The 25,522-nt window shown below is 42.8% G+C and overlaps 1 protein-coding gene across 1 annotated transcript in view; it reads right to left on the bottom strand.

Moving 5' to 3' along the window:
• The window catches only part of yap1 (Yes1 associated transcriptional regulator), a 32,597-nt gene extending 7,448 nt beyond the window's left edge, over positions 1-25,149 (bottom strand). The window contains exons 1-5 of the mRNA XM_039790361.1: positions 24,410-25,149; positions 22,123-22,352; positions 7,971-8,089; positions 6,612-6,725; positions 372-529 (exon numbers count right to left, since the gene is read on the bottom strand). Coding sequence (XP_039646295.1) covers positions 372-529; positions 6,612-6,725; positions 7,971-8,089; positions 22,123-22,352; positions 24,410-24,604 — 816 coding nt within the window. The 5' untranslated portion in view covers positions 24,605-25,149. The remainder of the gene's footprint in view (positions 1-371; positions 530-6,611; positions 6,726-7,970; positions 8,090-22,122; positions 22,353-24,409) is intronic.
• Positions 25,150-25,522: the final 373 nt, after the last annotated feature.

The following is a 25,522-nucleotide window of genomic DNA, read 5'->3' on the forward strand; positions in this document are numbered from 1 at the left end:
GGTGATGCACTCACTCAACTAGTGAGCAGTTAGGGGTCCAGTGTCTTGCAACTACACTTTGTGTCACATAGTGAAAGTATTGACCTTGTGATGTTTTTTTTTAAGATATTTTCTTTTGGCATTTGTAGGCCTTCATTTTTGACAGGACAGCTTAGACATGAAAAAGGAGAGAGAGGGGGAATGACATGAAGCAAAAGGGCCGCTGGTCGGATCCGGAACCCGTGGCCGCTGCGTCGAGGACTAAGCCTCTGTATATGGGTGTGCGCTCCACCGGGTGAGCTACCCAGGCGCCCTGACCTTGTGATGTTTTTGATACAAGTGACGGGGCCACCGTACTTGCCAAAAGAAATGTTTTAACGGCGATTACTGACCTGTGGTCTCTGCCGAAGCAGCTCCTGTTGCTTCAGCCGCAGCCTTTCCTTCTCGATCTGCTGCAGTCTCATCTGGTTGTTGCCTCCCATGATTCCGGGAGGGAGCTGCCCTCCCTGCTTCACCGGAGCACTCTGGGAGATCCTCTGCTGGTTCAGGGCTGCAAAAGAGACATACAAGAGTTCAAATATGTTGCTATTGTATAATATGTAGTGCTCATTTCAAACTTTGCATACAGAGACACAAAAATGGTACATTTGAAACTTCGTAAAAATGGTCTGCGGTTAATAATCAAAAAGAACTAGAGAGAACAAGGATAGACCGGTGGTTCCAGCTTTGTCGTCCCTTCTGTGGGGAAATGTCAAAACCCAACAGCAACATTTCTTTGGGGCAAACAGGGGAATAATCTGTGTCACTACACCCTGAGGAAGGCTCAAGTGTTTTGAAATGTCTTGCCAAATGAATTAAAAAAGGCCTTTATGGCTGGATATGGTTTTTGTGACTTTTCTGGTCATAACGTCTTTTGCGTCCCCATTCTATGTTTAGGCTAATAAGCAGCCAGCAGACAATTTTCAATATTGGATGTATAAATAATACATATACTGTATGATCTCCAGCAGACTATGAATACACTACCGTCTCTGCAACTACACGTTTTAATGCCTGGCTGAATTTAAATGCCTCACAACAAGACTGACAACTTGAGCGTTTTGTCTACAAGCTGAACTTGTAAAAGAGCCAGTGCAGCAGGTTGGGTAGGGCGAGGGGGAAGTCCCAACACACGCTTTCCACCTAGTGTCTGAAACAACCCCTGTTCCTGTAAGACCTGATCCCCTCCCACTCGCTGACTAAGACAGGCTTTGTTAGTTTTGTACATTGCATCAGTTATGACTTATCCTTTCATTGTGCGTTTGGTTTCCTTCTAAACAAAATCACAGATTATCCCCTCAAGACTGCCTGCCTCCTTGCCCGGGCCTGAAGGGTCCGGTGTGCAAATCAGACAAAAATGAAATAGACCCGGATCAGGTTCTGTAAACACCGTACCACTATCAACTTTAGTTTCAAAGTTCTTTTACCCCAACAAATGTAATTGGATTGTGCACTAACAAGCTAACTACATGTTTACATTATCAGAACAAATGGGTGTGTGTTGAAAACACAGCTGTTCCCCAGTGAAATCTTTGTTATTCTTTACTCTAGCATGGGTGGGAAAAAAAAAAAACATGAATATAAAGCAACACAGCAAATGTATGCATGCAAAGTAGGTCACACATTAGATCACTATAGTAAAGAAAGAGAAGCAAATGCGCTTGACCACGAGAGGTGGAACAGTAATGTAACCAATGAGGAGAGGTGTTTGCTTATGCGCTTGAAGCACCAACCAAAACAAAGCCTTGACAGGGGCACAATTTAATGCTTGGGGCTGCCTCTCTGTGCTGTCCTGCCCGCCCCGGCACCTTTCTCATCACCATTCAATCACTGTCTGTTTACACTATCTCAGGAGCTGAATGAACCGCGGCTCAGGGCTCTCCATGGGAAGCTCTGGAGGCCACGCCCTCTCCGTCCCTGCTGCCTCCCCCAACAACACCACCCCAGCACATACACACATACACACACACACACACACACACACACACACACACACACACACACACACACACACACACACACACACACACACACACACACACACACACACACACACACACACACACACACACACACACACACAAACACACACAAACACACACAAACAGAGTCTTGGAGCCGCCGTCTCTCTCCCACACACATCAACTGAAGCCATGGGAGAGTGTTACTCCTTATCTTTCGGCAGATACTGAGGCCTTTTGTTGCTGGATCACTCCCACCATCAGGGCACCATTAGCGGTTTTCTAAAAGGTAGAGGTGCTGCACATGGGCCATGTCAGCAGCTGTAGATCTGTTAAAGGCCTGAGCTTTGAAGCAGAGGCATATGGAGAAAGATTCACCGATACAGATCGATCAGTTGACCGATCAGTTGTCAACTATTAAGTTAATGAACACTTAATTAATAAATAAACTACTTTGATAACAGTTTAAATCGGTTGGAGTCTTTTTTTTTTTTTTTTTTTATGAATAAAAATGGTAAAAGAATTCTCTGATTCCAGTTTGTTAAATGGGAATACTTTCTAGGTTCTTCTCTCCTCTGTGACAGTAAAGTGAATATCTTTTGAGCTGTGGCTTTGGGAAACGCTTGATCGACATTTGATAACAACTAATCCATTCATGGAGAAAATAATCTACAGATTACTCGACAATGGAAAACATAGTTAGTTGCAGCCCTATAATATTGTAATCATGTATTATCGCTAATAGGAAGTCTGACGGGACAAGAAACCACAATCAGACAGCTAAACCTGTTTGGAAGAGAAAGTAAAGACTTGTAACTTGACTTGTTTTACTAGTTGTAAAATAATCCCGTAAACATCAGAGTTTACAGACTAATAATAATAATAATAATAATAATAATAATAATAATAATAATAATAATGTACTAATCCCGCAAGGGGAAATTTCTACCAGTGTCATCTTTCATCAAACTTTCCGTAACTTTTCACAGCTGTGGATAAAATGCTGGCTTGTTTACAACTGTCTGATCGTCGGCCTGCTGGGGTTTCTTGCCCCAACTGACTTTATTGTATTGATACGGCCATGTTCCCAGATGTAAGCAATCACTATGGGGAGTACAATGTTACCATAGCCTATAGAAACGAGGGCCAAAACTAGGTCAATAAAAAAAAACAAAAAAACCTGAGTTGAAATCAACTGGAATGTTCCTTTAAGGTGTGAGTTTTGAAGAAGAGTATGCATAAATATTTTTTTTTTTTTTTTTTTTTTTAAAACGAGTAGGGCATGTGATACACAAAACCGTATGCTGGCGACTGCAGTCTTACAGCTGAGTTTCTACTGAACCACCAAGTCAAGGACTCCCCCCTCACAGACCAAACAGCTAACAGTAACCAATGTTCCTGGAGGAAACTATGCACAAACAATGAGCATATCGACGCAGGGAATTACATCTGTGGGTGAGATAGGAGCGAAGGACGGGTTCAGCTCAGGGCCAGAGTGATAGCATGAAAAAGGAGTCCAGGCCTGTGTGTGTGTGTGTGTGTGTGTGTGTGTGGTTTCGGAGGGGGTGGTTGAAGTCAGCAGCACATATGGGAGGTGATAGCTGGTGGGCCATGCAGATAAGAGACAAGTTAATGCTGTCTGCCTTTTGTCTTCTTCACGCACCCCTGCAACACAACGAGCCGGCAACACAAGCCCTTATCAGCCGATCGCGCCGCCAGGCTTATTACGCCACAAGATCACCTGGGGCAGGTAGGGGTGGAGGGTGTGCCAGCTGTGGGAAGTCGTATGTGACCAGGGCACTGCTCCTTTGAAGAGTCGGTAAATATTTGTCTGCTGTCGATTTAACAAGTTTAAAAAAGAAAAAAAGGGCCCCTTGGGAAGGTGTTGTGTTTTTAGCGTCGAGATAAGCACAGTGGAGAAACAGTCTGTTGTATCATCGTGTAGAACGGTACGGTCTGAGTAAAGCCAGCAGGCTGTGTTGACCTGACCCGGCATGGCGAGGAGATGGAAAACAAAATAAAATAAAAAAAACGGAGTCAGCCAGGAAATATCAACAGTGTAGGCCAGCCCAAAGGGGAATTATTTACACAACAGGTTCAAATTGGAAGTTGTGTTGGATTTAAGCACTGTCGTGTTATTTTTTCAACCCTAATCAAACTGAAAAGCCAAAAATAGCAATACAATGAGTTTTTTTTTTTTAAATCACTTCAACTTCTGTGAAAAATACCTGGAAGGTTTCCCCGTTAAAGGGTCAGTTCACCCAAATTAGTCAATGGCGACTTCTTCAGTGGGGAGTGGCTCCAAGAAAATCTGTTCAAACTGGGGTCAGTGAGTTATCTAAAGTAGAATGGGACATTGTTTTTGAAATAACAAGTCGCCGTACATCCCAAAATGTAATTTTCCCAACACCTTCCACATAAATAAACACCTCTACGGGTGAGTGAGAAGATGTGAACTGACCCTTTAAACTGGCTCACTGCTGCCTCATCACACTACGCTGACTCTTTTCTGACAGCAGAGGCAGAAAAATATCACATGACAGATAACGGGTTGGACAAACAGCTTTACATGAAGGCGTCAAAGCAAAACAAACTCCCAGAGGAAATCTGTCTATACGTGCACTCCAGTGTCCTCCTAGTATGTTTTCCCCTGCTGTTCCTCCAGACTAGTACGTACAGAAAACAACATATCCACATAAAGCCCTTTCAAACTCGGCCACAGTCCACTCATGGCCTGTTCGCCGTTCACCACCTCCTTGGATCTTAAAGAGGATGCATGCTTATCCCGTCGGCATTTTCCCTCTGTTCCTCTGTTTTTCTTTCTTCCCCTTTCGCTTTGCTTCTCCTTGCCTCTCCCTGCCCCCCGCCCCTCTCTCACATTGGAGTTCCTTGACTGAAAAGGTCTGGAACAGATTAAGAGTTGGACCACAGAATAAAGAGGCCTGGCAGAGATTCAAGTCTGTCTGGAGCTGGAGCAGAATGGGGCTGTGCCTGCACTGGGCCTCACGCAGGGGAAAGCCAGCCGCCAACAGGCCTCAGTTAAAGGCGCTCTGCTGCTTTTCTTCTCAAAGCTCAAATTAGCCCCCATTATCAAAGCAGCTGGCTTAGGATTGGAGACCTACATAGAAGCAGCATAGATGCTTCTGAAGCTGAGCAGCACATTTCAATGCACAAATGTGACAAGAAATATGACTGGAAATAACAATCCAATACAATCATAAGAATACGATTAGGGTTTTCCTTCAAGCACCGAGCCACACTTGTAAAAAAAAAAAAAAAAAAATATCAAGTAGCAATCTTTTTAAAAAGGGATCAAAAAGTACAAACACCAGCACATTAGCAACATAAGTACAGAAACGATTGTTTCCAATGTGGAACAAAATTAGGTTTGATGGCACATAATGAGTTAACATGATCTCCTTCTCCCTCTCGCTGGCTTTCAGGGGCCCAGCAGCCTTGTGTGTTCAAGACTTAGAAATCTTCAAAGAGCTCCGCCGATCAGAGCCGCCATCTCTTCCCAGCTGCTCCCCTCCCCTTACAACTCTGTTTTGAACTTTCCTGCCTTCAGAGTGGGACTCACAATTGCTTACAGAAAAAAAAAAAACTGCCCTTTAAGTGCCCAGGCTTGATAAAAATAAAATAAAAGTAAAGCTAAAATTAAAAAGGAGGATAACAGGCTGCGCGCTGATTCACATGTTGCCTTTGTGAACCGGGGTGAGCTTCCCTGGGGAATGCTGCTATGATGAAGGGATGGCACCTGAAGCGTGAATGAGTCAGAGTGACACATGCAGGAACCCTTCATCTCTGGAAGTCTTCCTTTGCACAGGAGGATTAGCTCATTCCCATGGCCACAGAGACATCTCAACACATGTACCAGGTCCTGTCACTAATTCACCAAACCCTGGCCACCGCACACTCAAAGCTAACTGTCAAACCGAAGCTTGGCCTGGGGGGGATTAATGGCCAACTCAGCTGTTGCTCCAACACTAAAATGGCTGACAAAAGGTTAGGTGTGGATTTTGAACGGGTGGGGGGTTTGGTGAAATTGGATTTCAACAACCAATGGTTATGGCTACTCGGTCACTCCGAAACAACGTAGTGCGGTTAAAATTCACAATGAATCACGCGGAACTCAACTCACTATTACAATTGTGGTGATACGTACATCTTTTATGGAGCTTTCTACTGGGGAAAGTCACAAAAACCACATGTGTAAGATGTACAATGTTTACAGTTGAGGCAGTTCCTGGTATAACTCCCTTGTTCATTTTACTTTAATATATATATTTTTTTTAAACTCAAGTAGCTACCCTCAACATTTTTTGCACATCCTGCACTAATCCATACAGCCTCTTTTTTCTTTCATAATGTTATATAGATACATGTATGCGTTATTTGTTTCTGCATTTATTGTTTGTTTATTTCTTATTAATGTTCAAAAAAATGTCTTATGTATGCACCATCAACAAAGGCAAAGTCCTAGTAAGTGCTACTTACCTGGCAATACAGCTTTTTTTCAGATTCTGATTACAATGACCTCTGGTTGCCCAATTTTTATTTAATAAATAGAACATTTTACTTCAATCAAGAACTGAACTGAGACCATGAATCCGCGTCTATAGCAAAACTCACCAAAGCGTGGGTCAAGTCGTGGGTCGAGCCAGGATGTGGTCTTGTTCTTGTGGTTGATGTAGTAAATTTCTCCCTCGGATGTAATAGCTTGTTCCCAGCCCTCAGGGAGAGGACCTGAGGGGTGACAGGGGAAAATAATGTTGGAGACATGCCGGGGGTGGGGGGGGGGGGGTTCCCTCACTGCTCAGAGTTTGATTTTCTGTCATAATTGGGCAACATATAGCAACATTACTCATCTAGAATACATAATTGGGCATAATTACAGCATACTGTAGTTAGATTAGCTAGGCTATATATGAACTGCAAAGATTAATCGATAGGTTGTCAACTATATATTAGTCGCCAACTATTTTGATAATCGATTCATCCGTTTGCATCATTTCTTTTTATGGAAAAAAAGGAAAAATTGTAGTTTCCGGCTTGTTAAATGTGAATATGTTCTAGTTTCTTCACTCCTCTGTTACAGTCAACTGAATATCTTTGAGTTGTGGACAAAACGAGACATTTGAGGACGTCATCTTGGGCTTTGGGAAACAATGATCCACATTTTGTCCCCATTTTCTGACATTTTATAGAGCAAACAACTAATCCATTAATCGAGAAAATAATCACTATGAAAATAGTCGTTAGTTGCAGCCCGAATATATACATGCAAAAATAAACTATAGCTATATTGGAAAATGATATCCAGACAAATAGCAGCACATTATTTGTCATCTTTGAAAATGTAATAAATCTTTCATTTGTCACTGATAACCTGGTTTGTAAACATCGAAGGCTATTATTTCTTATACAGATCTACTCATAGGTTGCCAGATAGAACCCAAACGATTTGAGAATGCAAAGAGACTTCATCTGTAAACTCTGTAATCCGTGAGTCACGGAGCTCCCCAAACATGTCAGACAGGACCTGTCATGTTCTACCTCCGTCTTACCTCACCTAGGGCAAATTCCAAATGCACGGCCAGCGCTGAGCTACACACAGTCTCTGTGACATGTAACAACTAGATTAGACTGCAAACTCCTGACTTCTACTGTATGTGGTGTTAACGTAAGAAAAATGCCCAGATATTACCTCAAAAGAAATGTAAATCTAAGTTTATTGCTGAAAAACCCCAACAATGTGATTAACATTATCTGTAATACATGCCAAGTGCTGTGTTTTTTTTTCCAGCATTAAAGTTAGAATGTAATATTAAATGTAAACAGATACATGTAAACAGATAAAATGTTCATCAAATTGTGGGGGTTTTCAGAATTAAACATTTAACGCTGACAAACCCCCGCAACATGATGCTTCTGTTGTGCTGCTTCTCTGATGAAACTGAAGTTAACAAGTTCCACGTATACTGTACATACCACTGGCTGGGTTCATAATGTTCTGTTGCTGGACTGGCACAGAACTGGGTGGGGGGGCCTGGTTCATCTGGAGCAGGGCCTTGCGAGGATCCTGCCAAGTGGTGGTCTGATCAATGTGGCTGTAAGGAGACGAGACATAACAAAATTCAGTTCTAAAAATGACTTATCAGGGCGTTTCTAACCAGTAATCAGTAGTAAGGTCAAACCAAGGGCCATATCAGAGCCAGCAGGTCACATGCAGGAACTGATGACTTTCAACAAGCTCTTTGTGATGAAATCACTGAATCTAACCCCTGCTTTTTGTAAACGACGACTGTTACAGGAAGCCAAGCTCAGCTGTGTCTGTTTGGACTCAGTCTGAACCCACTATTCAAATCAAGATTCACACAAGGCTTTCATTCTTAGTCTGGATTAGGCTGGGCTATTCTCCCCCTATAATCCATTTAAAGTTGGACGCGGATCCAATCGGAACCCTTTTTTTTCACCTATCACCCAGAATGAAAAACTGCAGAATTTACGTTTTTTTTTCTGCTTGGCATGGAGATGTGTTAACATTCTGAGGAGTTTTATTTTATATTTGTTTAAGAGCTGTGGAAAAATCTGCAGAAAATGTTGCGGAATTCTGAGTCCACAGATTCCGCGTGGTCCTGGTCGTACGACACGAATGAGAATGGATGAAACTGCCCCTTGATTTTGAAATGAAATAAAGTTATAAACAGTTAAGACAAAACCGAGAAGTAGGCTACAACAGCAGACCACTAATATATAAATCAAGTATGTGACTGTAGGTCAGCTGAACACTTCTCCTTGAAACCGTCCAAGAGGCTACGATGGGTTTCAAAACAACTATTGTTAACGTCACACAATGTTGCTCCATCTATTTTACGGGCTTGTCTTTGCCGGCACAGGAGTGGGGAGCGGGGGTGGGGGGGGACATTGTGTTGCATTCGGTGAAGGCATTGATAATTAGTGCTTTGTTGGTACTTGTTGCTTGATTAAGATGGAAAGCTAATACAGGAAGCCCTCCTCTCCCGAGCAGGACCCTCTCTATTGAGGGAGGGTCAGTCCCAGGGCTCAACGCAGGGGGTCCTTTTTCCTGGAAGTGGCTCCGACACTGTGGAGTGTCAGGGGCTTTAACAATCTGGCGCCACATTTACAAAGCTTTCACCTGCTTGACAAAGGCACAGACTGAGCTACGACCTAAAACCCCACCATTCACTTGTTCTTTTTTTTTTTTTTTTTTTTTTTTTTGAAACATCCCATTTAAAAAAAAAAAAAAAAAAAAAAGACCCCCCTCACCTCGAACAAATAGGCACCAAGCTCCAGTAGCTTGTTTATTGCAACACCACAACTCTTGCATTCATACAGTATCGTTGGGAGTGGCTGATTCACTGCTAAACTGTGTTTCGTTGTTGAAAACGGTGACAATAAATATCTATTCTATTCATTTCAGCACACATGACAATTACCCTCAGCAATCCATACATTGTACCCCGCAATAATCACGTTCCGTCACCCACTGGGATTCTTTACGACTCGCTGTTAATTTGATCCCAGAGCGCCATTAGCCCAGATTTTGGAACAGCTGGCTGAAGTGAGAGATTGGGAGAGTTTCTCTTGGCCTCTGCGGTAATCCCAGCCTGCCTGTCTGCTCTCTATCCCTGGCCAGAGAGCGAGAGGGCCTGACTCAGCACTCCTCGCCGCCCCCACACACACACACACACACAATGCAACCCATTTTGAAGCCCCCTCTTGTTTATGCTTTACTGATCAAAGGAGCTGCCAAATCCCCTACCCAGCCCTCCCCCAGCACACACACACACACACATAGCTGGAACTGCTCAGATTGGAGGGGGCCCCTTGAGAAAGAGGGGGTCACAGGGAGCGGGTGAGACAACTACAGAAAAGAAAAAAAAAAAAAAAAAAGTGAAAGAAAAAAAAAAAAAAAACATCCACGGAAGCAATCCCTCTGAATTCCATTGGCTGCATGAGTTGCTGTGGTCCTGTTACACTCTGAGCGACCGCCCTGCCCCCTTCACTGCCTCCTTCCCACTCTGGAAACTATGACATTTATTAGAGAGGGGAGGGGAGAACAGGGGAGGAGACTGGGGAGAGGAGCACTGGGATAAGGAAAGGGAGGGCTTATCGTAAATAAGAGGCCTGCACATCCTGGTACACCAATGCCGGACAGAAATGCTACAAGTGGAAAACACAGATGGAAATATGCAACCTCAAAGCCTCCAAGAAGTCAGATTATAAATCATTACCCGCAAACACGTGCTTCTCTTAGCACAGATTAAAGTACAAATATTGAATTTCCCGTCAAACCCCAGCTCTGGGAGACTCATGTGCGTAGCTCGAATCAATCAAAACGGAGGAGATCATAATCAAAAAGCCTGTGATAAAATCCACACGCTGCGAGTCAGCACTGCACTGTATTCAAAAGAGCCTGTATGTGGGAACTCCGAGAACTGGTAAATAAGTTACCAAGAGCCAGTAATTCATCACCAGATTTTAGAAGTAAAAGATGATCCATTCAGCCAACCTGCCCTGAACCCTACATGGCCAGGGCTATACGCTGCTTCCTGTAGGGCGAAACATGAAACAAAACAATGTCATGGCAACTGTTGGGACGGCTGGAGGCCACCAGTTGCTGTTAGGAATTGCTGATGATCTGCAACGTCCACAGTCACAACTGCTCGGTGTTGTCTTTACACGTCTCTGACACCATGGCGAGCTCAGCAGGACGGCCACCACACCCTCCCCCACACCTCCGTCCCCCGGGGCAGGGCAGCCGAGTGGACACACAGCTAACTGCTGGTGGGCCAGGCCCCGTCCACGACGACGACAGTTACATTTGAGAACAGTGTTGACACAGGGCTGTCCAATTGATGGAATTTTGATCGCGATTTTCCCTTTCCGGCTCCTAGTGATCCCAAAAACAATGTAATTGAGAGGAACAATTAACTTGCACTTTACGTTTTGCAAGCAGCCTCTCACTTTTGTCTTGGGTTCTGAATGATTTGTGCACTTTCGCCCCTCCCAAAGGCTAAACTCGGCCAATATTTGAATATAGTTTTTATATCATTTATTTTGAGGAGGATTCAAAAAGTTCAATGGGAAAAGTATTAAGGGACTTTTCACAGATCAAGGTGTTTTCACGGTTGATTTGTTAAACTGTTTTTTTTTAATTCAATAAATGCAACATCTTTCCAAAAGCCAATGAGTAATCGTGTTGAATAATGTCAGAGTGATGGAGCTGCCCATGGAAAGGCGCCCCGAGCAGTTGGGGGTTTGGTACCTTGCTCAAGAGCACCTTGGCAGAGCCCAGGAGGTGAACTGGCACCTCTCCAGCTACCACCATACTTCAGTCCGTATGGGGACTTGAACCAACAACCCTCCGGTTCCCAATCGAACTCCATACTGTCTGAGCTACTGCGACCACCCATGTCTGTTAAGTCACTATCTATCCCCGAATGAGGTAACCCAACGGTGATTGAGCCTATGGCCCACTGATGAAAGCCCTTACATCTGCAGTATTACAAACTGAGCGTCTGTGGCGACATTACCGGGAAAAATCACAAGCAGCGCACAAGTTAGTGACGCGGTTTCCATCACCCAGCAGTGGTTGGTCCTCTAAAGAGAGTAGGCGGGGCTACAACACAATACATCCGTTCTTCAATTAACCTGTGTGTGAAGCGATGTACTGTTTTTTTTAGTTAACGGTTAACTATGGCCGAACAAACAAAGAACAGAGCAATGACAACTGACCGTTTGGATCACTGGGTAATGAGATCCAAAAAACAAACTGCAATTACCGCTTATTGCCAAAGAGAACGAAATGGAGAACTTCCGAGATTGTAACTTTAAAGTAAATCTATCTTTTCAGTCTTCATGAAGAACTATGGCTTTGGTCACACATATGGAGAGCGGAGAAGTGCATTACACTCTAAGGCCACGCCCACACGTACCAAAACCTTTTTTTATTTACCCCGTCTTCCCTGGCATCATTTCAAGAATGTTTACGTCCAAACGGATCAATTTGTAAATGACTCAACAAGCTACTTCATATTCCAGGCCTATAAGTGGCGCTGTTTCTGCTACAGAAATTCACCAAAAACGGAGAAGAAGAGGCGGAGCTTGCACGCTGTATACAAACAGACAGCAGAAGAAGAAACCAAACAGCCCTAGTAAACGCTAATATCTTCTCCAGCAGGAGCACAGGCATGTAGTCCGCCATTGTTGTTGTTAGGAGACGTCGTCGCGGGATAAGAGGTCGAAGGCTAGAGGTCGAGGGGTGTGGTGATGACATCATCGATACGCAAGTATGCGGCTTCGCCGTCCAAACGAAGACGCAAGGGCGGCGTTTTTGAATTTTTTCACCCTAGGACCAGGTTTCAAATGGCCCCTTAGAGTGGTTATGTTACTTCTGCCTTTAAAACTTAACGCCAGTAGAATCTGTTGGAACGGATTTAAATTCAAACTAGCCAGTGCTGCTTATCTTAATCAACAGGCAAACTACACTCTTTTACAGCCACCTTTCAAGCTTTTTTTTTCACTTTTCAATATGAGATGGCAGCTTTAAACAATTTCTGCCAAGTGGTTTTCCACAAGTTTCAAAGCACTGTTCGATGAATGGAGTGCTCCATTTTTTTTCATAATCAACCACTTTCAGATGTTTTCAAATGAATGTTTTTGATGTAAATCAAATCTGTAAAGTGTCTTGAAATAACTCTTGTTATGATTTGATACTATAAATAAAATTGAATTGAATGTTGCAACATGCAATCCTACTGTGAAAGACGGGCCAAAGCAGTGAAACAAAATCAACGTATCTGCATTATTGTTATTGTGGACATGGCCTCAATCTGATATTCCAAATTCTGATTACAAAACATAACCCATCATTAGCTTCTTCGTGAGAAACGGTCAGTAAATAGGCAGGTATTGCAGCAAAGCAGAGCAATGTGGTTCAAACATGACCCGTTATCAAGTTGGTTGCGTGCAGTGCCGTGCTTTACTCGCTACGCTTTGCTCAAGCTATCATCATGGTCGACTGTGGCTTAGAGCACCGAGTAGGACTCTTGATCCACCCAGGCACTTGACATCTCCTTGACTGATGGCCCAATTATCAAGGTGGCGTTTATTGTGCCAGCGTTATTTATAAGGTGTCTTGCTGAGGAGGAGGGCGGGGGACCTTTCGCATAAAGGCTAAACTTGACTTTGCTTAAACGATTTGGCAGTCAACTTTTCTGTTTCGGTGACGTTCACGTGGAAGCTGTTCCCCCATTGACTTTTCCATACTAAGAATTCTAACTCAAGATGGAATTTCAGAGAAATCTGCAGCGAGTGAATCCAAAGATCTGACTGGATTCAGCTTCAAAGAGTAGCTTAGCAGCGGTTCAACATCCTTTAAGAGATCTCAAGTGAAGAAGTTTGACTGTTGCACTTGTTTCACAGACCTCATCCGATTACAGGAGAATGACAAACTTTCCTAACAGAGATTGCCTGTTTACATCCATGAAAACTGTGGCGTTTACATCTGGCATTGGGGAGAATGTTCTATCCAAAAATAAGTCTGCTCCGTGGTTGAAATGTCTCTGAAGAAGCTCTGCTACCTGCCAAAACAGCAGATCAAAGCTAGATCTCAGGCCAGATTGACTGCTCATTCCACTGAAATTGTCTCCCTTCACAGGCCAGATGTCAAAAGCTGCGTTTCACTGGTGTGAAACAAGGGAGTGAAGCTATGGGTGGTGCAGCAATAATGAAGTACACCCCACAGCTGAGTTGTCAAATGTTAAAAATGGGATCCTCAGGCCACAGTGGCTCCGCCCAGGGAGTATATGCTCGGAAGGTGGTTGAAGCCGATGACTAAAGAGTGCACTGAGGGAGGCAAGATGTAATCAGGCCTCTTAAGACGAGGATGACCACCTCCACACTGGGGATGCCTGGCTGCCTCTCTATCAGCAGGACATCATCAAGAGAGATTATTGGGGCAACCTCTGTGACCCTATTGTGGCTTTAAGTTTCCCCTTTGAAGGAGGTTTTGTATCATCATACTTCCTAACGAAGCAACTAATTCACAAAAGGACTGAGTGTAGCTTGGGAGGTTCAGTTTGACTGCTGTTTATTTTCAAAGAGTAATTCAAAAGCCTCATTTATTTAAGTGGCATTTTAGGGAGTGCCATGTGAGATTAATCAGTTGTTGTTTTTTAGCAAAAACTGTGGCTAACCTGTCTTGACTGCACTACATATAATCAGTGATTTTAATAAATTAGTAGACTCCCATGCAATATCACACTTTTCATACATACATTTAAGAAGTGAAAATTGTTCAAATGCATGCATGCAGCAAAAGGCTTAGGTTTTCTTTTTTGGAGGGGGGGGTATATGTTCCCCCCAATATTTCGAAGCAGTAGATTTGTCCCTCAAAATATATGAAAGACAACCCACGCCCCAAAAGAGGTAAAATAATCGTTCAGGGGGCTCAAAACATGTACGGAAAACAAGAACTGTGTCTGCCTTGTGCTACAATGGGTGGTTAAAGAACACAATTTACATGTGTGATGTTTTGAATATGCAGAAAGTTTGAACAAGAGAAGGAGAATAATCATTTCCTCTACTTAAATAAAGACGTGCACCATACATTGTTGCATACAAATGCAGGAAATGAGGTGTTTGACGCTCAACATTTTATTGGGTTGGACCCCCAGACCCTCCGGTTATAATGTGCGTCGTCCCCCCCCCCCATTGTTGGAACTAAACCTACGCCCTTGCACGAGGTGCTATGGTTCGAGTCGTTTCGGGAACTTTAAACCCCACCTGAGAGGCTCCGCTTCTCAGTTACTGCATCTCTGTGGAGATGCCCTCGGTGACAGTGCAGGCATTGATGTCTGGGACAGAGGTGTTACATCAAGTCTTTGGTAAACACTAGCCTGACTTTCTCACAGTCCCATTTGTGTACTGAGCTGACAGGCCCCAGTTGAACAGGAAGGGCCTTGTCTGTGTGTGTGGTCAATAAACCAAAACTTAGTCAAACACAAAGTTGCTCCGAATGAGGGCTTTACGCAGGCTCACGGCCCAGTCTTCCCAGCACCATTTGTGACTCACCGAGTGGCCTCGGTTCATAACAGCTTAGTTTGAAATCCAATTTGCGTACTTATCACGTCAAGCTTTAAGCAGGTTAAAAGTAAATTAGATAACAGTTGCTACTGAAAATATTTAGGTATTATGTATGATGTTTACATAAGATGCTGAGCATGGGATCAGTGTTAGCCGAGCAATAAAACCGAAAACCATTTCAGACGATGGACAGACAACTCAACTGTGATACGAGACGTCGAGCCAACAAATGCGGTGCAAATTCAAACAGCAGGCCAGGTTAACTTGTCAACTTAATTTAACGCAACCACAGCATTTGTGTGCGTCTCTCAATGCACTGTGGGTAATGTAGTATTCAAATACGCTTTAGGCATATATTTATGCATGAAAAAAAAAAGTCATTTTCATTTCACACCAACTTTTTTTGCTTAACACAAGCTAAATATTACTATGGGAGGTACATTAGTCTGCTGGAAATCCCAACATGATCTCATAGACACAGATATCAACTGCATACAATGAGAGCATAAGGTCCACATAAACACTTGGTTGATCTTTCCTGCTCCAAACAGGCCCTCTTGTATCAAGTGCAACAGATGTTCAGGAAACCCCATATAGTCTCCCCCCCCCCCACACACACACACACACACACACACACACACACACACACACACACACACACACACACACACACACACACACACACACACACACACACACACACACACACACACACACACACACACACTAAAGTGTAAAAAATAATAATAAAAAAACAACAGAAAACAACCTACAGTACATTACAGTATGAAATACAGAAATGAACAAATGTGGTCTCAGTGAAAAAAATTATCATTTACAATCACCGTTACGCTCAATTTGGAAAGTTCAATTTGGAAAGTTCAATTTGGAAAGACGCAATTCAGCCAAATCTGGTTGCGGGAAACCTGGCTCATCAAAACAGTTTAAAATCCAATTGTGGAAAAGACAAAAGTGTCCCATCAACACACAGCTCTACCTGCCCCTGAGGGCAGACAATAGCTGCCCCCCCACAACCTCCCCCTAAAGCTTTCCTCTGCTCAGGGCTGACTTCCCACGGACTAAAAGCCCATTCAAAGCTGCATTTAATAAGCGCCCGGAAACAGTGATTACCCCTCCTAGTTGGCCGGTGTGTCTAAATTAGAAACCTTCATTAGTTTATGACCCAGCCCTGGAGAACGGCCCTGCCCCCACCAAGCAAGGTGACCCAACCTCCCTGCCGTCATAAATCAAAGGCCACAGCAAACTGTTGGAAGAAAGAGGAGGAAAGGTCAACAGACTGTGTTGACATTCTCCTAGTCTTCTCCCAGCTTAAGCTTTTTGTTATTTATGTTGTAGTCAAAACAAAATAAGAGATTTTTGCAGGAGCTTGCTCATATCTGACTCCTATTTCAATAAGCGCTACAACTACCGATTATTTGACATTGTTAAACTGTTGATTGGTTGTTGCTTTTTTAATTCATATTTTCATCACAATTTCCCAGAGCCTAAGGTGACGTCTTGAAACTGGAACAGTTTGAAACCCAAATTTACAACGATAGAAAACAGCAGAAACTCCTCCCAGTCAAAAAAGCTGAAAACAAATATAATTCAGCTTTTTCGCCTTTTAAAAATGACTCAAATGATTGATTATCGAATGTGTCGCCAATTCATTTTCTGAGGATTGAATAATCAAACGATTTACCAATTGTGTCAGCACTAATTATTCATAAATAAATAATACATTTAAAAAAAACCAAAAAAAAACAAGCAGGCCAAGCTGAAGATGTCAGCACTGTCTCACTTTGCACAAGCTCGATCACTTATCAACTCCGAGCTGAACATTTTAGACGTGAAGAACATGGTGCAACTCTTAGGAAAGCCGCTGCCCTCTCTCAGCGCCATCTTTATAACTTCATGTCAACCATTTGTCTATTTTGGGAAGGCTCACATGAGTCTCAACAGGCCTGCGGTCTGAATAAAGATCACTGTTTCACTGCTGGGACAAAGGGAGGGCCGGAGTTTCTCTTGGCCCCTCTTCTAGTCATCTCCACATGGCTGCCATTTAACTCCATTGACACAAAAGAGGCACCATCACAGCACCACGGCTCCATTCATACCCCAAAAAAACCGAGCCTGGCTTTTTAAAGGGAGCGGGACATCGGCATCCGCAGCGCGCCTGTGACTAACAGAGGCCAATCCTCCCCACCTCCAACTGTATGATCCTATAGTGTACTAGTAAAAAACAGAGGTGGAGAAACAGGACAAACATTACTTTAAAAAAAGATGATTTATCTCTGAGGACAACAGCGGCCACCTGAGTGAAATGTGAGCCCCCCCAGCTCGGCCATGCTAGCTGGTGACAGACTCCCCACCCCCCACCCGTCCGTCCGTCCCTCTGTCCAACCACCCATTTTTTTCTCTCTCTCTCTCTCTCTCTCTCTCTCTCTCTCTCTCTCTCTCTCTCTCTCTCTCTCTCTCTCTCTCTCTCTCTCTCTCTCTCTCTCTCTCTGCTTCACTCCTTCTCCAGCGCGTCTCGGTCAGACAAGCCCAGTTTATAAATAGGGGAGTGTCTTTTCCAGCAGCTCTGCTGAGGCCGCCTGTATTCCAGATCAAATATCTGCACTTTGATGTGCGGGCGTATGGAAGATGTCTCCTGCCGTTTTTATTATTTTTTTTTTTTCCTTACTTGAACACAAACACTGTGTACTACACTTGCTCTAGTTGTATAACATTGCCAGTTGAAACCGTTCTTAACAGAGCGACTCAAGTGTTTTTCCAAAGCCGCACATAAGAAAAGACACTCCGGTTTTGGAATAGACAAACACATTGCTACGATCTAAAAAAAAAGTGAATATTTTTAACATTAACATTTAAATACATCATAATGCTTCATTTTCAGGATTTAGAGTAAATTGTTGTATAGAAAATGACCGTCGTGTTGACATACGGTACTAACCTACAGTGTAAAAACATGGTCTTATTTTCAATTTCATTGTGCCTTTATCAATGATCAATCAATCCATCCATCCATCCATCAATCGGAGACAGGGTTTTCAATATAAAAGCAGTACAATAAACTCAAATAAAGCTTTGACAATTACACAATTGTTACATAACAAGGAAGAAATAGCACATTGTTTCATTTACGACAACAACAAAAAAGTATTCATACAAACAGTGGAAAAAAAAAAAACCCAACAGCACAACAAATGTTTGAACTATAAGTTATACAACACTGGGTTTTCCAAACTAAAAACTTGACTTTAGTTTACAAAATTGCTACACTGTCTGGAGGCGCTTTAGATCAGTCAGTTTCTAAACAAGTGATCTTGGGTCTCTCCCATGAAAATACTTTCTTCTCTCTGCTACCCCCCCCCCCAGTCCTTTGGTACACTTTTAAAAAGAGCCTCCCCAAAACGGCCCAGATGTTCTCCAGATGTGAGACCTTAAAACATCTGGTACAGAAAGCTCTTTTTGGATCCAAGTGAATTTGAGGCTATCATGTTTGTTCAGACCTGGTGTGTCAGAGGAATATTTCCTAGAACTGACAACATCTTGCCCAGAAGAGGAGTAAGAATGAATCATCTCTAAACATGAGCTGCTGAGCTTTTCATCAACTTCGGAACATGTCACAATGAGTAGACAATCCTTACACAATTTATTCACTTTCATGAATAATTCCAAGTTATCTTTTCACCGAACTACGGAGCATTACGTCAAATATATAAGAAAGTAACAAAGAATGAAAAAGAAAACGAAAGGCCCGAAGATGCTGTGATATAGCTACTATGTAAAAAGTTTGACTTTGGATGATTATTGTGGATGAGATCTGCTGGTTAGCAGAGTTTTGCAGAGATGCCTGTCCCTTGCTGTCTGGGGGAAGCTACAATGATCCATTGTTTCTACTGAAACCTGAGACCAAGAAAAAGGAACACTACATACAGCAGCAGTCCCTCAAAAGACTCCTCTCTTGTTTGCAGAGACCACCAAATTTAATAACCTACAATTCAACTATTGCAATTGTCTCTTTTCCAGCACACTGGCCACCATTGTGCACTGTAGCAGACTTGCAAATTAATGTACACTGAACAGAGCTGTATTATAAGAGTCACATCTCAAGACCACTTCTCTTCTAACTTGGACTTGTCTTGACCATTAGCGCAAGCTTTGTTTTCATTTCTGCTCTAAAAAATATGTAAAATACGTTATATAACACGTGCTTGTAATGCTGCACAAGTTGCAGATTGAAAGGTTCCGTTACATTTCTGTCGAACCTTAGGAAGATACTCAAGTTAGAGCTGTAATCAAGGCCCGAGTCCGACAGAATTCGGCCTTAGCCCGACAAGTACATTTTGATTGACAGCTTTTTTAAAAGCCCGAAGCCGTTTACAGCCCGACATTATTCAAATGTGCGCACGCACACAGCTCTTTTGCCTTTTGTCAAAAATGAGTCATTTATACATTTTTTTAACATAATGTATTCCTCACTAACGTGGGCTATAGGCCACTTGGAAGTTAGAACAAAGAAATTAAATAAGTCCTCCAGAGGCCAGCCTCTGTTTCACCTCCTCAGCATCCATTTCCACACTAATCGAAACGCATCACCTGACCGCTCATTTACCGTGCAACCCGGAGTGCAAGCCCGAGCCCGGCCCGAGCCCGTGAAAAATTATAGAAATTAAGAAAAAGATCTTCAGCTCTAACTCAAGTACTATTTTCTGTATGTTAAAAGGTCCCATGAAATGGTGGTTTTTGGATGCTTTTATATAGGCCTTAGTGGTCCCCTAATACTGTATCTGAAGTCTCTTTTATATAGGCCTTAGTGGTCCCCTAATACTGTATCTGAAGTCTCTTTTATATAGACCTTAGTGGTCCCCTAATACTGTATCTGAAGTCTCTTTTATATAGACCTTAGTGATCCCCTAATACTGTACCTGAAGTATCTTTTATATAGACCTTAGTGATCCCCTAATACTGTACCTGAAGTATCTTTTATATAGACCTTAGTGGTCCCCTAATACTGTATCTGAAGTCTCTTTTATATAGACCTTAGTGGTCCCCTAATACTGTATCTGAAGCATCTTTTATATAGACCTTAGTGATCCCCTAATACTGTACCTGAAGTATCTTTTATATAGACCTTAGTGGTCCCCTAATACTGTATCTGAAGTCTCTTTTATATAGACCTTAGTGGTCCCCTAATACTGTATCTGAAGTCTCTTTTATATAGACCTTAGTGGTCCCCTAATACTGTATCTTAAGTATCTTTCCCAAAATTCAGCCTTGGTGCAGAATTACAGCCACTAGAACCAGTCCCACAATGAGCTTTCCTTAGGATGTGCCATTTCTGTGTCTGTAGCTATGGAGGAGGAGAGGGGGGAGGGCTGCAGCTTAACACATTTTAGCCACCTAAAAAAGGCCCACCTGAAAAAAATCAATATCCGTTTAAGCTATATTCAGAATATGTTCACCGTTTTACTTTGCCGTCTGGCAGCCCTGGTCTTTGGAAATACATTTTCTCAAGTGTAGAACATGATTATTCCTAAAAATGAGTGATTATGACAGCCACGAGGAAATGCCATTCACTGTGGAGACAACAGGATACGTTCATGAGCCCGAGTATACACAAGAACTTTTGCAGAGGGAGACTGGACGGGGATAGGACTACTCATGTTCTACGTTTGAGAAATGTAGTGCCAAAGGAAAGGGCTGTCTGACGGCAAGGTAAAAAAAAAGGTGGAAATATTCTAAATAAAGTGTACACCTAAACTGATATAGATATTTCTTTCTTTTTTTTTTTTTTTTTTTAAAAAGATGGCTATAATACGTTTAGCTGCTGCCCCCGTCCACAGCAGGACATTAGCTTCCGTGTCGGTACTCCTGCCTGCTTCTCCAAACTGGGGGCGAGCCGACCGCCAATCTACTGTAGGTAACACGCTGACTATGGAGAAGTAGCTACTAACCCCACTTCAAAATATCGAATCGATATCGATCGCTTTAATGACCAATTTTGTGGTTTGCCTTAAAACTAAAATTGGCATTAAATAGCCTTCATCAGGATGCAGATTGGTTACAGTAGGAGAGATGTCTAGAGAACGGAGGTATATCGATGACTCTATGAGCTATACCGTACATCAGAAAACTCATTTCAAAGCTGTCCGTTCATTTATTTGAAATCTTTAGGCTCCAAGAACCACTGAGCTACTCAACGGATCTTCAATACTACAACAGCACCTCACACATACAATGCACGGACACTTTCAGGGCTCAAAATTAGCACCATTTATCAGCCAAACGCTGGTAAAATATGCATGTGACTGGTAGATTTGCTTCACTCACCAGCCCCCCCACCCCAAAAAAAAAGTGCCTAGTAAAATTTAAACATTCACAAGGCATTTGGCTGATGCATGAAAAAGTTCATTTTGAACCCTGGACACTTTATAACTCTTGACTGCACTGGGGAGGGGGGGTTCTATATGTGTCTTTTTGACAGGTATTGACAGTCTTGCTATGAATGCTTTCTGTTTTTTTTAGTAATGAGTAGGGGTGGGAATCACCAGAGACCTCACGATACGATATCATCCCGATACTTAGGTCACGATACGATATTATTGCGATTTTAAACATATTGCAATATTCTGCGATATATTGCAAGGTATTACATTTTTTCCAACTTTTTCCAATTTCAAATGATGTCCCCAAAAGGACAATTTTGTCAACATCTTATCTAAAAAGATATATTTCTCTGTTTGTTCATCTCACTTCAATTATATTGCTACAAAATGGGATTGTCAAGCAGACAAACTGACCAACACATATGTTATAAAAGATCGATACTTGACATCTGTGTATCGATACAGTATTGCCACGAAAAATATCGCGATACTATGCTGTATCGATTTTTTCCCCCACCCCTCGTAATGAGCACACTGCACCAAATTCCTAGCAACTTATTTGCATGGCAGTTAAGTATTGAATCTTGAATCTAATGCAAGAAAACCGTGTTGGCACTCGTTGCCGGCATACTTACTTGAGGAAGTATCTCTGGCCCGAGGGGGTTTTGGCCATCTCCCAGCCCGGGGGCAGGGGCACATCATCGGGAATCTCATAGGAAGACTGACGCAGATGTTGAGGGGCAGCACCTGGGGGGGGCATGCCAGACAGACCCGTGACAGCTCCCAGCTGCAGGGAGGCCGGGGACGAGTGCGCGCGGACATGGTGGGGGGTGAGTACTCCGCCGCTCCCAGCATCGGTGCTGGCCTGGGTGGGAAGACAAGCAGCGTGAATGCAGGTGCGTAGTCTTTTGAAAACACCTCTCAAATGTGACCAAGTTTCATCTTATATGGTTATGAAGTTACGCCCTGCTATGCTCTACACCCTGTTACGCCCTGCTACGCCATGAACTACTACGACTACCATTTCTAGTCACTGATCCATTATCTTTATTGTGACTGTTATTGCCACTGTTCATCACACCCCCAACCGGCACCGGCAGACACCGCCTACCAAGAGCCTGGGTCTGTCCCAGGTTTCTTCCTAAAAGGGAGTGTTTCCTCGCCATGCTTGCTCTTGGGGGAATTGCTGGAATTGTTGGGTCTTTGTAAATTATAGAGTGTGGTCTAGACCTACTTTACCTGTAAAGTGTCTAGAAGTAACTCTTTGTTATGATTTAATACTATAAATAAAATTGAAGCTAAACAAAAAGTCGGTTTGAATAGCTCTGGTTCACAGTTATCCTACAATAAAACATTGTTTAATTTGAGGACATTACACAAATGTCACAATAAAAAAAAAAAATTTAAAATTGCATTTATAAAAGAATCTATAAACTACATATTATTAGTATTGGATAGAAAATACCGTAGTGTTTTTGAGGCCAGTTCACAGATAAGAATAGAGATTTGAAGAACTGCAGGACCCACAAGGTGATTTTTGTGGACATAAAAGTTAAATAACTCTGATTTAACAGTTCATTCACTTCTTATACGTTATTATCACTTAACGTGTTTGTTAGGAAGTCCGAAGAGGAAGGGTGGTCCTAGGCTCCTAGGCTTGTGTGGGACAGAGGAGAGCGCAGACTCGCTGTACAAGAACGCATGCGCACTGACGACAAAAACCTAACAGAGACCATAAGCAACAGTTGTGGGGGACGGTAAGGGGGGGGGGGCTTGGGATGGGTGTAAATAGGACGAATTCCACCATCGTATGATCGCAAACCACGCTGATTACAAAAACTCCGTTTTAGAGCCTGCCTTTATTTATTTCCACATGATTGCTACACTTCTATAAATAAATATGCAGCCATGATTCCAACCAAAACATTTCCACATTATACCGTGTAGGCTGACAACTCACTTTAAGTGTAATAATGCCTTCCTGTCTTCTGCGGATCCATGTTTCCAATAATAATGCTAAAGGACAAACAAATGGCTTTGAGGATAGTTTGGTTCCTCTAACTTTTACGCACAGGCCCCACGGGCCTTTTTCTCTGCAGTGATTTAACCGATCCAATTACAACTGGTTGGGAACTGTAGAGCAAATGTGCTGTACTGAAAGAAAAGTAAAAGAGTGAAGGGTAAATTCAAGCTTTGATCGCAAACAGCCCTTAATAAAAAAAAAGGGCTATTGTATCCAGTAATTTAGGATGGGACTACAAATATCCTGAAGGCTACAACCGACTACAAAACAGTGGTGGAATGTAACTAAGTACATTTACTCCAGCAGTGTACTTAAGTACAAAGTAGGCTACAGAGAAATACTGTACGTTTTACTTACTCCACCACATTCACCTGACAGCTTTAGTTACTAATTACTTTACACATTAAAGGTTTTTGCACACAAAACACATGACGTTTTATTAGGAATTAAACTACACAACAATATACTGGCATACAAATCCATCTGACATGATCAGATTAGACTATTAAAACACACACACACACACACACACACAACTGTTTGGATCCTTTCCACTTTCTAAATTGTGAGGACTTTTCTGCATTTAGTACTTTTAATACTTTAAAGTACATTTCCCTGATCATACTTAAATACTTTTACTTAAGTAACATTTTCAATGCAGGACTTTTTTTTTTTTTTTTTTTTACAGTGTGGTATAAGTAGCCTACTTTTACTTAAGGATCTGAATATTTCTTCCACCACTGCTGAAAGTAGGATAACGTAAGCCCCAACTATGAAGTGACTGTAGCAGTCAGTCCCGTACTGTGGGCCCTGGCCCCCCTACAGGATGGGCCCGGGCCCCCACAGGATGGGCCTGATTTCTGGGAAAGGGGCAGAAAAGAGAGACAGGGCGGGCTTACTTGTCTAGAATGGGACTTTGGTTCAGGGGGTTTGAAGAAGGAGTCTGGCAGTTTCCTCATCCTCATGGGTACGGAAGGGGGCACGATAGTGTTTTTCGGGTTCATCACGGCGTTAAACAGAGCCTCCAGGTCGGTCTCAGAGTCGCCCCGTACGTGGACGATTTGGTGTCCGGCAGGAGGGTTATGCTGATCCATTGTCCCAGAACGGTCTGCGAACTTTATGTGTCCGAAAATGTCGCGTTCAGAAACTGACAAAAAAAAAAAGTTTGAGCCAATCCCAAACTTTTTTTTCTTCTTTTTTCTCCCTTCCACACAGCAGCAGGAAATCTCGACGGGACTCAGTAGAAGTGACCCCGAGTCATTCTAAAGTCTAACAGCCGAGCGCTTTATTCTCTCCAAAAGTGTGTTAGCTGTCGAAATCTGCGGTGAAAGACAGCGCTTTCCTGTTGTTTCTTGCTGGCATACTTGTGAATGTAACAAAGCGCATATCTGCTCCACACTGGAATCTGTGTTGTCGTCCCGGCCCCGACTTTTCCAAAAAAAAAAAAAAAAAAAAGATGCAGACGCAGCCACAAAAGACGAAAAAAAAATAAAAACACAACACACGTCTCACTTCTTCTGTTTTTGGGCCAAAGTGGAAGCTGTTGGAGAATATTCTGCTAAGAAAGAGTCCTCGGTTGGTATAAAACAAATCTCCGCAGCTCACTTTCTGGAGCAGGAAAAAAAAAAAAACTTTTTGCTCCAGTCGGGTCTAAACTTTGGGCAGGACATCAAACTTTATGACTCATGGGATGTCTGCTCCAGGGGGGCGGGGCTTGGCTTTAATTGGGACGAGAGTCTTTAAAGGTACAGTCTGTGTAAAAAGCCAGGGGGGCCCTCCACTTGGATTTGCCAAAGTTTTCTCATCGAAATATGAACTTTCATTAATTACAACAACCCCCCCCCCCCCACACACACACACACACACACACACACACACACACATTTTTATAAGATATATGTCACAGCTTTTAATGGAAAAATCTCCTCACCTCCATTTTTCTAAAACAATTTCTTTATTGATTTTTTTTTCAAACTGTATGACAGTGGCAACAATGGCACCTCCAGCAAAGC

This window comes from Perca fluviatilis, chromosome 2 (genome assembly GCF_010015445.1).
Source record: "Perca fluviatilis chromosome 2, GENO_Pfluv_1.0, whole genome shotgun sequence".
Lineage (NCBI taxonomy): Eukaryota > Metazoa > Chordata > Actinopteri > Perciformes > Percidae > Perca > Perca fluviatilis.